Here is a 14,860-nt window from a genome sequence, read left to right as displayed (position 1 = left end):
TACTAATGTCAAGACCCTACCTTGATCTGGGATGTCCTGGAAATTATAGGCAGGACTTCAGATGGAAGAAATTCTTTTAGCATGTGGCTTGAGAGCAGTGGCTTCTGTATGCAAGCCCCAGGCCACTCTGGGCCAGTCGTGAGACTCCTGTAGTTCCAGAGTGACAGGGATAACTGTTGGAAATAAGACATCTGGCTGCATTCCACTGGTACGGCCCGGCCCCCTTTTCCTGAGTGTAAAAGTGCCTGCTTGTGACATCAGAAGAATGTGTTGACAGATCTGTATCCTGTTTCCGACTCTCCATTATATTTTATGGTGGGAGCAGTAGCAACAACAGCAGAAACAACCTGGTGTCCCTTTTTTTAAGGATCCTTCAGCTTTCTGTAGGTGTTCATAGATAGGAACAATCCAGAGGAGTGGCTTTCACCACTGCTGATTTTTATTTGTTTTCAGGATGTTGGGGAAATTGGGTCCAGAGTTTTAGGGATCTTACTACTTGGGTCCTGTTAGCTTGATTTCTTCCGGCATTATCTGCAAGGCTCTATCTTAATGCTTGGCATGTAATGGACTCTCAACTAAGGAGACAGCAGAGATCCTCTGAAATGCTATACTTCAAGTACAGTCTGAGAGAAAAACACTGCAAACTCCTGTTTGTTTGCTCAAGACCCACTCGGTACAAACAGAAAGGTGGGAACAAAGAGAGAGTTGGTCAGTCTTCAAAATAAACCTAGAAATGTTGATTGAGATCTATGAGGCATCAGGCACTGCGCAAGATATTTTGGACGTGCAATGATAAATTGGACATGGCTTTTGACCTCCAGTCCCTAATAATCTAGTAGGAGAGGCAAGAAATGAACATGTGAAAAGTTAACAATGAAGGACTTATATAACATCTCAAGATAATAAATTCCGAGACCAGTTGGAACTGGTCAGAGGAACGCAAGGTCACTTTAGGCTGGGGTGGTTAGAAGGAGGGAGGGGCTGGTGTGAACAAAAGTGAGAGCCTGAGGTGGGTGCCGGCATGCTCTGCTTAACGTACTGTAAACCCATTTGGCAGGAGCCAGGAGGGGAGTTTTAGGCAAGTTGAGAACGGGGGAGGGTTGAGCTCCATAAGGGAGGGCCTCGAATCCCAAACCAAGGTGACAGCTCATCTTGCAGGAAGTGGGAACAATGAAAGTTTTTCAGCAGTGTAGAGACTTGGGTGGAAGAGATTCCATGGCCCTTCCCCAGTATCCGCAGAAGCCCTGTGGTCTGCACCACTTCTAGTCATCATGGAGTCTTCTGGGACCCTTGCCCAGCATCATCTTTTTCTCCCACTTAAAGGGCATGACACTTGACAAAACACTTTCAGCTTGGAGGACTGGGTTTGGTCTTTTTAAACAAGGGACTTGCTTGTTTTCAATATCCCGTGTGTTTGGCATTGAACTTCCTGAAGGGGGCGGGAGTGACTGGGTAGTTTTAGAAAGCTCCCTTCCAGTGAGTGGCAGGATGTATTTAAAGTGATGAAAGGGAAAAACCTACAACCAAGATTAATCTACCCAGCAAGGATCTCATTCAGATTCGACAGAGAAATTAAAACCTTTACAGACAAGCAAAAGCTAAGAGAATTCAGCACCACCAAACCAGCTTTACAACAAATGCTAAAGGAACTTCTCTAGGCAGGAAACACAAGAAAAGGAAAAGAACTACAGTAACAAACCCAAAACAATTAAGAAATGGTAATAGGAACATACATATCGATAACTAACTTAAATATAAATGGATTAAATGCTCCAACCAAAAGACATAGACTGGCTGAATGGATACAAAAACAGACACATATATATGCTGTCTACAAGAGACCCAAATCAGACCTAGGGACACATACAGACTGAAAGTGAAGGGATGGAAAAAGACATTCCATGCAAATGGAAATCAAAAGAAAGCTGGAGTAGCAATACTCGTTTCAGATAAAATAGACTTTAAAATAAAGACTGTTACAAGAGATAAGGAGGGACACTACATAATGGTCAAAGGATCAAGCCAAGAAGAAGCTATAACAATTATGAATGTTTATACACCTAACATAGGAGCACCTCAATACGTAAGGCAAATGCTAACAACCATGAAAGGAGAAATCGACAGCAACACAATAATAGTAGGGGACTTTAACACCCCACTTACACCCATGGACAGATCATCCAAACAGAAAATAAATAAGGAAACACAAGCTTTAAGTGACACAATAGATCAGATAGGTCTAATTGATATTTATAGAACATTCCACCCAAAAGTGGCAGAATACACTTTCTTCTCAACTGCGCATGGAACATTCTCCAGGATACATCACATCTTGGGTCAAAAATCAAGCCCTGGTAAGTTTAAGAAAATTGAAATCACATCAAGTATCTTTTCCGACCACAACGCTATGAGACTAGATATCAATTACAGGAAAAAAATCTGTAAAAAATACAAATACATGGAGGCTAAATAATACAGTACTAAATAACCAAGAGACCACTGAAGAAATCAAAGAGGAAATCAAAATTACCTAGAAACAAATGACAGTGAGAACACGACCACCCAAAACCTATGGGATGCAGCAAAAGCAGTTCTAAGAGGGAAGTTTATAGCAATACAATCCTACCTCAAGAAACAAGAAACATCTCAAATAAACAACCTAACCTTACACCTAAAGCAATGAGAGAAAGAAGAACAAAAAACCCGCAAAGTTAGCAGAAGGAAAGAAATCATAAAGATTAGATCAGAAATAAATGAAAAAGAAATGAAGGAAACAATAGCAAAGATCAATAAAACTAAAAGCTACTTCTTTGAGAAGATAAACAAATTGATAAACCACTAGCCAGACTCATCAAGAAAAAAAGGGAGAAGACTCAGATCAATAGAATTAGAAATGAAAAAGGAGAAGTAACAACTGACACTGAAGAAATACAAAGGATCATGAGAGATTACTACAAGCAACTCTATGCCAATAAAATGGACAACCTGGAAGAAATGGACAACTTCTTAAAAAAGCACAACCTTCCAAGACTGAACCAGGAAGAAATAGAAAATAGAAACAGACCAATCACAAGCACTGAAATTGAGACTGTGATTAAAAATAAATCTTCCAACAAACAAAGCCCAGGACCAGATGGCTTCACAGGAGAATTCTATCAAAATTTAGAGAAGAGCTAACACCTATCCTTCTCAAACTCTTCCAAAACAGAGCAGAGGGAGGAACACTCCCAAATTCATTCTACGAGGCCACCATCACCCCGATACCAAAACCAGATGAAGATGTCACAAAGAAAGAAAACTGCAGGCCAGTATCACTGATGAACATAGATACAAAAATCATCAACAAAATACTAGCAAACAGAATCCAACAGCACATTAAAAGGATCATACACCATGATCAAGTGGGATTTATCCCAGGGATGCAAGGATTCTTCAATATACACAAATCAATCAATGTGATACACCACATTAACAAATTAAGGAATAAAAACCATATGATCATCTCAATAGATGCAGAAAAAGCTTTCAACAAAATTCAACACCCATTTATGATTAAAACTCTCCAGAAAGTAGGCATAGAGGGAACTTACCTCAACATAATAAAGGCCATATATGACAAACCCACAGCCAGTATCGTTCTCAATGGTAAAAAACTGAAACCATTTCCTCTAAGATCAGGAACAAGACAAGGTTGTCCACTCTCACTACTATTATTCAACATAGTTTTAGCCACAGCAATCAGAGAAGAAAAGGAAATAAAAGGAATCCAAATTGGAAAAGAAGAAGTAAAGCTGTCACTGTTTGCAGATGACATTATACTATACATAGAGAATCCTAAAGATGCTACCAGAAAACTCCTAGAGCTAATCAATGAATTTGGTAAAGTAGCAGGATACAAAATTAATGCACAGAAATCTCTGGCATTCTTATACACTGATGATGAAAAATCTGAAAGAGAAATTAAGGAAACACTCCCATTTACCACTGCAACAAAAAGAATAAAATACCTAGGAATAAACCTACCTAAGGAGACAAAAGACCTATATGCAGAAAACTATAAGACACTGATGAAAGAAATTAAAGATGATACAAATAGATGGAGATATATATCATGTTCTTGGATTGGAAGAATCAACATTGTGAAAATAACTATACTACCCAAAGCAATCTACAGATTCAGTGCAATCCCTATCAAACTACTGATGGCATTTTTCACAGAATTAGAACAAAAAATTTCACAATTTGTATGGAAACACAAAAGACACCGAATAGCCAAGCAATCTTGAGAAAGAAAAACGGAGCTGGAGGAATCAGGCTCCTGGACTTCAGATTATACTACAAAGCTACAATAATCAAGACAGTATGTTACTGGCACAAAAACAGAAATATAGATCAGTGGAACAGGATAGAAAGCCCAGAGATAAACCCACGCACCTATGGTCACTTCATTTTTGATAAAGGAGGCAAGAATATACAGTGGAGAAAAGACAGTCTCTTCAATAGGTGGTGCTGGGAAAACTGGACAGCTACATGTAAAAGAATGAAATTAGAACACTCCCTAACACCATACACAAAAATAAACTCAAAATGGATTAAAGACCTAAATGTAAGGCCAGACACTATAAAACTCTCAGAGGAAAACATAAGCAGAACACTCTATGACATAAATCACAGCAAGATCCTTTTTGACCCACCTCCTAGAGAAATGGAAATAAAAACACAAATAAACAAATGGGACCTAATGAAATGTAAAATCTTTTGCACAGCAAAGGGGACCATAAACAAGACAAAAAGACAACCCTCAGAATGGGAGAAAATATTTGCAAATAAAGCAACTGACAAAGGATTAATTTCCAAAATTTACAAGCAGCTCATGCAGCTCAATATCAAAGAAACAAACAACCCAATCCAAAAATGGGCAGAAGACCTAAATAGACATTTCTCCAAAGAAGATATACAGATTGCCAACAAACACATGAAAGGATGCTCAACATCACTAATCATTAGAGAAATGCAAATCAAAACTACAATGAGGTATCACCTCACACCAGTCAGAATGGCCATCATCAAAAAACGTACAGACAAATGCTGGAGAGGGTGCAGAGAAAAGAGAGCTCTCTTGCACTGTTGGTGGGAATGTAAATTGATAGAGCCGCTATGGAGAACAGTATGGAGGTTCCTTAAAAAACTAAAAATAGAACTACCATACGAGCCAGCAATCCCACTACTGGGCATATACCCTGAGAAAACCATAATTCAAAAAGAGTCATGTACCACAACGGTCATTGCAGCACTATTTACAATAGCCAGGATATAGAAGCAACCTAAGCGTCCATCGACAGATGAATGGATAAAGAAGATGTGGCACATATATACAATGGAATATTACTCAGCCATAAAAAGAAACGAAATTGAGTTATTTGTAGTGAGGTGGATGGACCTAGAGTCTGTCATACACAGTGAAGTAAATCAGAAAGAGAAAAACAAATACCGTATGCTAACACATATATATGGAATCTAAAAAAAAAAAAGGTCATGAAGAACCTAGGGGCAGGATGGGAATAAAGACGCAGACCTACTAGAGAATGGACTTGAGGACATGGGGAGGGGGAAGGGTAAGCTGGGATGAAGTGAGAGAGTGTCATGGACATACATACACTACCAAATGTAAAATAGATAGCTAGTGGAAAGCAGCCGCATAGCACAGGGGATCAGCTCGGTGCTTTGTGTCCACCTAGAGGGGTGGGATAGGGAAGGTGGGAGGGAGATGCAAGAGGAAGGAGATATGGGGATATATGTATACGTATAGCTGATTCACTTTGTTATAAAGCAGAAACTAACACACCATTGTAAAGCAATTATACTCCAATAAGGATGTTAAAAAAAAAAAAAAAAGAAAGCTCCCTTCCAGCCGTGAATATGCTGTTCAATGACTCAGCAATGGAGGGTTTTGCAATAGGCTTACAGAACCAGACCAGCTTGCTTTTCCTAAGGAAACCTTGGTGTCCTGAGAAAACCTCAGTCTGGGTCCCTGCCCTGCCAGGTTGAAATTCCTTCTGTCTTCTGGTAGCACGCCTGTAGCACATGCTCTGGAACCAGCATTGGGGTGTCCTAAAAGGGCTTTGGAGTCAAGTCAGATTTCATTTAAACTTTGGCTCTGCCTCTAATGAGTTGTGTGACTTTGGGCAAGTTACCCAACCTCTCCCAGTTACAGTTTCCTCATCTGTAAAACAGAAATAACTACTTTGTGGGGTTGTTTTAAGTCTTGAATGAGACAAGTATTAAGTGGCACATAGTAGGTACCCTATATATCTTTGTCTATTATAAAGTGCATAATATTTCTGTAAAGGAAAATAGTCGTCTTTGGCTCCACCCTAAAAAATCTGATTTCCTGACTTTCAGCTGTACTTTTCCCTAGGCCTGACCTAATATTTGAGTCCTGTAGGTGGATGTTCACCCCACAGTAAGTGAACCTGACCTAGAAGGGGTTCAGGGAGAAATTTCTGCTGTCCTAGAAGTGGGCTGAAGCAAAGGGCCATCCTCACGTTACCAGATCTGTTTAGAAGACCCTTCCATCAGGAACAAATTGAACACAGGAATGGGAATTTTGATATAAAGCAAGAAAACATAAAGAGGCTTTTAAGATATAAAGCTGTATTTCCCAAACAACTTTCTAAGACAAACACTTAATATAATGTTTACTACGTGCCAGGCATAGTTCAAATCAATAATTAATATTAACTTATTTAGCCCTCATATCTGTATGAGGTAGGTGTTATTATCCCAGTTTACAGTTGGGGAAACTGAGCCACAAAGAGGTTATGCAACTTGCTGAAAGTCACACAGTCACATGGGTGACTCTAAGCCCTGGCAGTTCATGGGGAAAATTACTGTACAAAAATTAGTGGAGAAGAGAGCCCATCTAAAATGCCTTCTTTTTTTAAAAAAATTAATTAATTAATTTATTTTTCGCTGTGTTGGGTCTTCGTTTCTGTGCAAGGGCTTCCTCTAGTTGCGGCAAGTGGGGGCCACTCCTCATCGCGGTGCGCGGGCCTCTCACTATCGCGGCCTCTCTTGTTGGGAGCCCAGGCTCCAGACACGCAGGCTCAGTAGTTGTGGCGCACGGGCCCAGTTGCTCCGCGGCACGTGGGATCTTCCCAGACCAGGGCTCGAACCCACGTCCCCTGCATTGGCAGGCAGATTCTCAACCACTGCGCCACCAGGGAAGCCCTAAAATGCCTTCTTTTGAGTAAGGGTCCGGGCACTATCGCAAAGCATTTAAACTTAAGTGAATCAACAGCACTGTAGTTCAGTCCGCGATGAGACATCTAAGCCCTGCTTCCCAGGTGACCTCAGCTCTTATGAGTGGCCTCCCTGGGGTCCCCCTTGAGACAGTTCTGGTGAGGCCACTCTTTTCTTGATTTCTTTTGATAAACATCTGCTGAGCATCAACCCAATCACCAGGCACAGTGCTGGGTGCTGGGGACACCCAGATAATTATAACAAGTTGCAGGCTCAAGAAGCTCACAGTCTAGCGGCAAAGCAGAGAAATGAACCAGTGGTTACGTATACACTAAAGAAAGGGCTCTGCAAGGGTTTCCCTGCCCTTCTTCATAGAAGTGAGCCCCACTTTCTCTCAGCTCAGACCGGAGCCAGCACATTCATTTACGAGAGAGGTGATGTCCACAGACAAAGCTAAGCAGGGTGCCTTTGGTTCTCTGCCTTCCTCCTTCACCACATCTCTCTCATCTCTCTCTCTGTTTTCTGGACTTCTTGTCCTCCTTCCCTTCTTTTTCCCTGCCCCCTTGCTTTTCTCTTAGTCACCCACAGACCTTTCCAGGGCCCTTCCCAAGCACTTATTCTCTGAACCTACGTGTCTTGCTAGTATATTTAGACATCCAAAGGTAAGTTAAAGAATGAAAAGGTTTGGGAAGCATTGACCCAGATCTTGTCAAACTCGTAACAGGTTATTTTGCCTCGTGACACTGGCATTTCTTTTCTCTTTGTGACCTTGATAGTGAACTGAACATTCCAAGATGTTCCCTTATTCAAATGCAGCTTGGCTGGGGATGCTAACATCAGAAACAATTCACGGAGAAAGAGATCAGAGTGGGTACCAGAGGTGAGGAAGAGCGAAGTTTGAGGACAAGTAACCTCTCTCCTGCTTTCAGTCCCAAAGCTGCCATCTCTGCATTAGACCTCCCTTAACAAAGCCTAGAGGCTGTCACTGGGAGAAGTGCAGCAGCCAGAGGGAACAGAGACAACTGCTTTGTTTGGGGCTCTGAGAAAAGGGACTCAGGAAGATGATGGTGAGAAAGATGAACAGACTGTCCTCCTGCTAGTACTGCTTGCTACTTAGTTACAAGCCTGTGAGGAAAGCATCTTTAAGAGAACACCTTTAACACAGTAACTTTGTTTCGCTTCCATTAACTCTGTCACTCTACCTCACCTCCCTCTAAGAGACTTAAAGTACTGTCTTTTTCAGAATTCAGTTACTTCTGGGTCCTTCAGTGATGTGGTTTCTTGCTCTTACCTCATCGAGAGGCAGTGAAGCCAGATGGCTCTGCCTCCCTTTTTGCTGCATTACAGGTTCTCTGCCTTCCTCTGTTTTCCTCTGTTTCATCCACTTACCTGCCCAGAAATCCATCCATCAAACATTTACTGGGCTCATACTCTGTGCAAAGCTCTCTGACGGCTACTCTTGAGGATACAAAGATGCAGAAGACACACTCAGTGCTTTCAGGAACTTGCAATCTGTGAAGGAGACACATCTAAATATAATAAAATGAATATAGACACAGAAGAGATTTTTGTGGAACGTGCATTGACTTTTCTCTTTACCGTTTTCGAAGTGAAATGGTTCGTTAAAAACATGCCTCCTACATCTGATGCTCTTTTCTCCTCTCTGAGCTCTGGGGAGGCCAAGTTGATCCTTTAAGGAAAGAGAGTTTGACCCGGGCCAGAGACAGGGGCAGACTTTGGGATCAGGACGGACACCTCCAACCCTAAGATTTCAATCAGCAAAGCAACATATACTTGGGTAAGAAGCAGGCTGGGCTCCATGCCAGACCTTATGACCAACAGAGGCAGGCATAGCCCCGATGACAACAGCAGAGGCAATGTTTACTTCTCTAGGATTTCTTTGCACCATGTTTCTGCCCTTTCTTCAAGAGCATAACAGTCAAGAGCGGGCCAGAAGCCATGGCATACTCATCCTTTCAAGAATTTCATCACTGGATTAGCTGGTATTGAGTAAAAGATCTAGGGAAAAAGCTGGTGAGGAGTGGGTGTGGAGGTAGTACACAGTAAGCAATCGATTTGGAGACAGTATTCTGGGGCAGGAAGTGTGGTGCTTGGCATAGTTTTCAAACCAAATGATAAGTAAGGAAAATATAGGGTAGATTCTCCATCTTGTCAACGAAGTCTAGCAAGCGTTACAAAGTCATTCTAGGAAAAATGGATGCTAGAAGCTTCTTTACAACTAAGTGTGAAGCATGGTCCCCAAAACATCTTTCTTCATTTAACTAGGGGATGTCATTTTTTCCTGGGAATGCTCTACCTGAGCCTTGAGGGATGAGTCATTCACAAGATGCACAAAGAGAGGAAAGAAATTCTAGATGGAAGAGAGATGGAGATGTGCAAGGGCTGGGATGAGGGAACTGAGGGTGTAGGAGCAGAGACAGTGAGAGAAGCCCTGCCAGGTTTAGAGCCTGCGTATTCCACACTACTGAATAGCAGGCTGCTAGCGGTGACATACTGGGAGGAAAGGAGCTGAAGGAGGTGAAGCCCAACCACAGGATCCCCAGTGGGTGGGAAGAACTGAGGGTCTCCAGAGTGTCCTCTACCCACCGGGGCAGGTGTTTCTGGGATAGGAAGCTGCACGGGGAGACCACAGAAGAATCTGTTACAAATGGAAGCGTGGTAGAAGATACACCTGGAACCCAGGGTAAGCCAGCAGCAACTCTCATGGCTGCTGCATTTCCACTCCTTTGGGTGGTTCAGTCTTGTCTGTGCCCCTCCTCCCCAGCCCCAAACTACAATTTCTGAAGAGACTTGCCTTGAGAGCCATTTCTTTTATTAAGGTCTCACTTGGACAGCATACAAACAGCACAAGCAGAAACTACAAGCCCACACGCAGAATAAATTATGACATTTGTATTTAAAAGTAGACAACAGAAGAAGCTGTGTTACCAGGAGGGCCTCCTGGTCCAGTGTCTGGAGATTCACAAGGTGTCAGCAGCCACCGAGAGTCTGTGATACATCTTCTGTGAGACATTTAAAGCCACGTGCTCCCCTCCAGACATACCTAATGAGGCCCAAACTCCTGCACACAAGCATAAGTACACACACAGATGCACACACAAGTGGGGGCAGGGAACAGCCTGTAAACAACAACTAGCTCAGCAACAAGTGAAGTGGACCCAGCTGTGTTCTCCGTGTGGCTCTGGCAGCAGATGAGATCCTGGCACTTATCTTTCACCAACTCCCCGGCTGCCTTGGGAGGTGTGAGTGGGCCCCTGAGGCAGTGAGGCAGTCGAGCGCTGCTTCCCGAGGTGAGGAGCCCAGTTTTGTCATCCTGGACTGCAGGGTGAGTGCACTGCAGCTTCCTACACTACCCCTGCTTTGCCGTCTGGCCTGCCACGCTCTGCCCGCCACTCCCAGAAGAACAAGTAAAGAGATGTGCCCCAGGGAAGTCCACCCACTTGGAGTCCTGTGAGCCGTGGCCAAGTCTCACGTGGGCCCCTACATGGGCCCCTCTCCAGCAATGTGACGCTGGGGAAGCTACCTCAGTTCTCGAAGCCTCATAATCTCCATCTGTAAAAATGGGAACGAGAGTATCTACTTCATGGGGTTATCATAAGGAATTACTGATATTGGATATTTCCAAGTACCATGCTAGACTCAAGGTAAATGTTCAAAACCTGTTTTCTTTCCTACCTTCTCCCCCATTTCTTCCTTTCTATTTTCCCATTTTCTGCTTTTAGGTTTACGTAGCCATCGGTGGTCATGTAGCCCTAGTCGGCATCCTCTTGACCAACAGGGCCTCCCCAACCTCAACAGAGATTGCCAGTGTGTGCTTCCTGCTATTGCAAAACTGCACCACTGGCAAAGTCGATGCGGTGGGCCTCCAGTGCCATCTGAGCCCAGGAGAGAGATCTGGGTCACCTGTGGCCCCATAGACACCTGACTGTCTCAGGGATGATGCTGAGGTGCCACAATGGTATAAAGACATGGACACCAAATACAGGTGCACAGTTGGCTCTGAGCTGAGTCTGCCTGGAAGCTGGGACCTAGGGGTGGTGCTGTTGACAAAGTTGAGCAGAAGCAAAGCCACCCCCTGCCGAGCGTGGGCCACCCAAGGACGCAGGAGAGGTCTTCCTAGCAGGTCTGCCACCAAAAAGCCAGTTTGATGGACCACAGTTCACAATTCTGGTTCTGCAGAAATTTTCCTTCCATTTCTCCATCTGTCTGTCCACCCAGCCATCCATCTGGTGTATATGAAGAGTTCTGTACATTATAGGCTGACCAGGACAGAAGACCCTCTGTGCTCATTTAGCACCTTTTATCCAAGGGTATCCTTTATGGGCACTCGGCTGGAGTCTTTTACAGGAATGCTGTGAGGTAGGAACAAGACAGGCAATGCCCCTCTTTGTATAGATCGAGAAGTGCTCCAGGTACCACCGTGCTCAAGTGAGCATAGCTGAAACATGGTAAGGGCTGGTCCAACGCAGGGCACTGGTCTATTCCCCGAAGGCCACAACAGGCCATGGTATGGCTTGTCCCGGACAGAGCTCTATGTCCAGACTTGCTCTGCTGTTCACACCAGTGTGGGTTTCAAGTCATCTTTGAAGTTCACGATAGGCTTCGAGCGGGCCCACAGCTTTTCCCAGGAAGCCAGCCTCCCAGTAGGCTCAGGGTCGCTGTCTGATGAGCCACTGTCACTGGAATCAGAGGAGCTCTGGAAGCAGATTTCACAGTAGGGCCTGTGGCAGCGGCAGAAGAACTCGTCCGAGCTGCTGGATTCTGTGTCGAGGTAGCTGCGTGGAGGAGACAGGGAAGGGCAGCCTGAGGGCGCCGGGGACCGCTGCAGCCGCTGCTCAGGCAGGTCTGGCGAGGCTCTGGCTCGGCGTGGGGCAGCGGGGCACAGCGCCCGGCCAGGACCAGAAGGCTGGTGAGAAAGGGCTGCGCGGCTCCCTTCGGCTATCTGGGGCTCTGTCTGGCACTGTTTGCTGCCCTCCAGGGCATCTGGCTTGCCTTGAGGAGCTGGGAGTAGTAAAGGCTTCCCGGAAGAGGGTCTTGCTACCCTGGAATCCGCAGTTTGGGGGTCCAGGCAGGGGCTGTCCCTGTCCTGCACATTTCGCCCAGTGCGTGCCCCAGAATCAGCCCTGTTTACCCGACGCCCCACAGAGGAGGGCACAGAACCTGGCAAGTGCGAGCGAGCCCGCTGTGCCGCGCCCCTTCTCCTCACCATGTACGGGCTGAAGCCCAGCTCCTTGGAGAGGGGCATCTTCTGGGGGCTGCGGCAGGCACTGCTCTTCCAGGGCTGCTGGGGACAGGACGGGGGAGAGGGGACGGGAGCCTCAGGGCCCAGGCCCAGATCTTGGAGGACTTCCTGAAGCTTCTCCCTGATCACTGAATTCACCCTTGACAGTCGCGCCTGGGGCCCTTCTGAGTTCTCCAGCTGCCCCTGTCTCTGGGGAACAGAGCCTTCTCCACCTGGCATGAGACCCTGCTGGAGGGCCATGGGTACCTGGTCTCTTCTCTCCGCACCCGGGCTTTGCTCAGCCCGCGGCTTCTGGCTGCAGCCTAAATTTAAATGATCAGAAAAGTCTTGAGAGGCAGAAATTTTCTCCTTCTGCCCCGGGGAGGGGCTGGTGTCCTTCACAGGCCCCTTGAGGCCTTGTACACTTGAGGCGGGTGCTGAGGTGCTCTGGGAGTCCTGGGTGGCCGGGCTGGTATCATTCAGAGAGTCAGAGAGACATTTCAAAGACCCCTGAGCTGCTCGGCTATGGGGAGGGGCTGCAGCCAGGATGTCCTTGCTGTGGGAAGAGGCAGGCGGGACAGCCCCCTCGGGGGGGTCATAGGTGCACTCAGCTGACATCAGCCTCACCAGCTTCTCTTTGGCGTTGTTTACTTGTTCTTGCAGGCTTTCAATCACAGCATTTTTCTGTAAAACAAAAGCAAAACCATCAACAAAAGATGCTGCTGAGGGCTTTCACACTGTCTCCCATGGTGGAGAAAGGGTGGCATCAGAAGACATTGGTTTAAATCCCAGTTTCTCCACGTGTTAGCTGGTGATCTTAGGCTCTGAGGAGGTCCCTCCTTGAGGGGAAATGAGATGATGCATACACAGCACTTAGCACAATAACTGCCACGTGTGCTCAATAACGGTTTACTATGATTTACTGTTGTATGATCTTAGTCTCCCCATACATCCCCAGACTGTGGCACTGTCTGCGAGAAGGGCAGTCAGCGGGGGGCACAGTCTAGCTGCCTGCTGGCTGCTGCAGCACCCTCTCAACTTTGCTCAGAACACAGGGGGTCAGGTGACGCTGCAGGACACCAGTCAGAACAGTGTTTGGGATGGCCCAACTCTGGGTATATCATACTTCTGCAAAATACAGATGACCTTGAGGCATCTCTGGAGGGGATGAAGGAATAGGGAAACAAGAATTTTGCCACTTGCTAAACAGCCTAGAAAATGGGAAGAACAAGAAGGATGGAGATTCCTGGGCCAAAGTGACAAGACTGGAGCCAGGGGTGGGGGGGAGTTTAGGGGGGAATGAGAATCTCAGGTTGGTGTTATCACCTCCCTCGGCTGGAACGTGCGGGTAGGAGGCCAAAGCTACCATGTGGCACTATCAGCTGCCGGTATGTCCCAAAGGAGTGCAGGCATCAGAATTACTGGAGAAGCTCAAAAAAAAAAAAAAAAAAAAAGGATTATTGGGCCTAAGTCCCTGATAGCTTGATTCAGTAGAACTAGAAGGGAACCCAGAAGATAAATGAAGTTGGGCAGTTCTGCTAGTGAGCTGCCTACCTGCAGCACGGCTGTTAGTTGATAAACAGGCTGTGCCCGGGATGCTGGCAGGTGACAGCCGCAGAGATGTACCTGTTCTAACTGCAGGACCGTGGGGCATGAAGTGGGAGGAAGAGTAACAGCAGGGGGTGTGCCCTGAGCATCCTTCGGTGCTACAGCAGCTGATCGTCTGGTTCAGACCTGATGTCCACCTTCTGAAATTTCTGATGTTCAAAGGCGGTGGAGCAGGAAAGAGATCATCGTGGGGAACTGACGGGTCTTGGGGCAGATGACACGGGGTCGAGAGTTTGGAGAAGATAATAAGAAGTGCTTGTCCGAATACCAAAATGCTGCGTCTCTGCTGTCATCCTCTTTAGAAGCTGAGGATGAGCATTTGGACGCTCATTTATTATGCCCTAGAAGTAAAAGGATGTTTGCCTTCTTTAGGATTCCTGACACAACTCGCCTATGAATTGAATTTGTGGTTTCTTCTCGAGTAGATATGGAAGGGTTGCCCAGAAGTGAATCTTTGAGGGAACAGTAAATTAAGTAAACTAGTCCAGCAAGAGTCTTCTGCCAGCAACTCCAAGGCACATCTACTGCTCCCTACTTATAAGCAGGAAGGTGATTTTTCTGATTATTGGTACTCCCAGTTTCATCCTGGTTTAGACTTCTGTTATCCTCAGGAGAGAGTCCCGGACCAGTGAGCAACTGGTGAATAAGCGGAAGGGCTTGCAGCTGCGCACCTGCCTGATCATTCTCCCTTTTCCCCAGCCACAGAGCGGTAAGGGCTGGGCGTTGTCGCGGAAGTGTAGGTGACTCAAGGACTCGCCAGGCGTGGAG

General features: G+C 45.8%; 1 protein-coding gene across 6 annotated transcripts in view; it reads right to left on the bottom strand.

Moving 5' to 3' along the window:
* Window positions 1-5,712: 5,712 nt before the first annotated feature.
* The window catches only part of GPR156 (G protein-coupled receptor 156), a 92,650-nt gene continuing 83,502 nt past the window's right edge, over window positions 5,713-14,860 (bottom strand). For all 6 annotated transcript variants that reach the window (XM_082460033.1, XM_082460035.1, XM_082460036.1 and 3 more), the window contains one exon: window positions 5,713-13,168. In XM_082460033.1, the coding sequence (XP_082316159.1) occupies window positions 11,819-13,168 (1,350 nt within the window). In that variant the 3' untranslated portion in view covers window positions 5,713-11,818. The remainder of the gene's footprint in view (window positions 13,169-14,860) is intronic.

The sequence above is a fragment of the Balaenoptera physalus genome (genome assembly GCF_965194825.1).
Source record: "Balaenoptera physalus genome assembly, chromosome: 4".
Lineage (NCBI taxonomy): Eukaryota > Metazoa > Chordata > Mammalia > Artiodactyla > Balaenopteridae > Balaenoptera > Balaenoptera physalus.
Note: the sequence above shows the minus strand (reverse complement) of the source record. Positions and strands in the feature narration are given on the sequence as shown.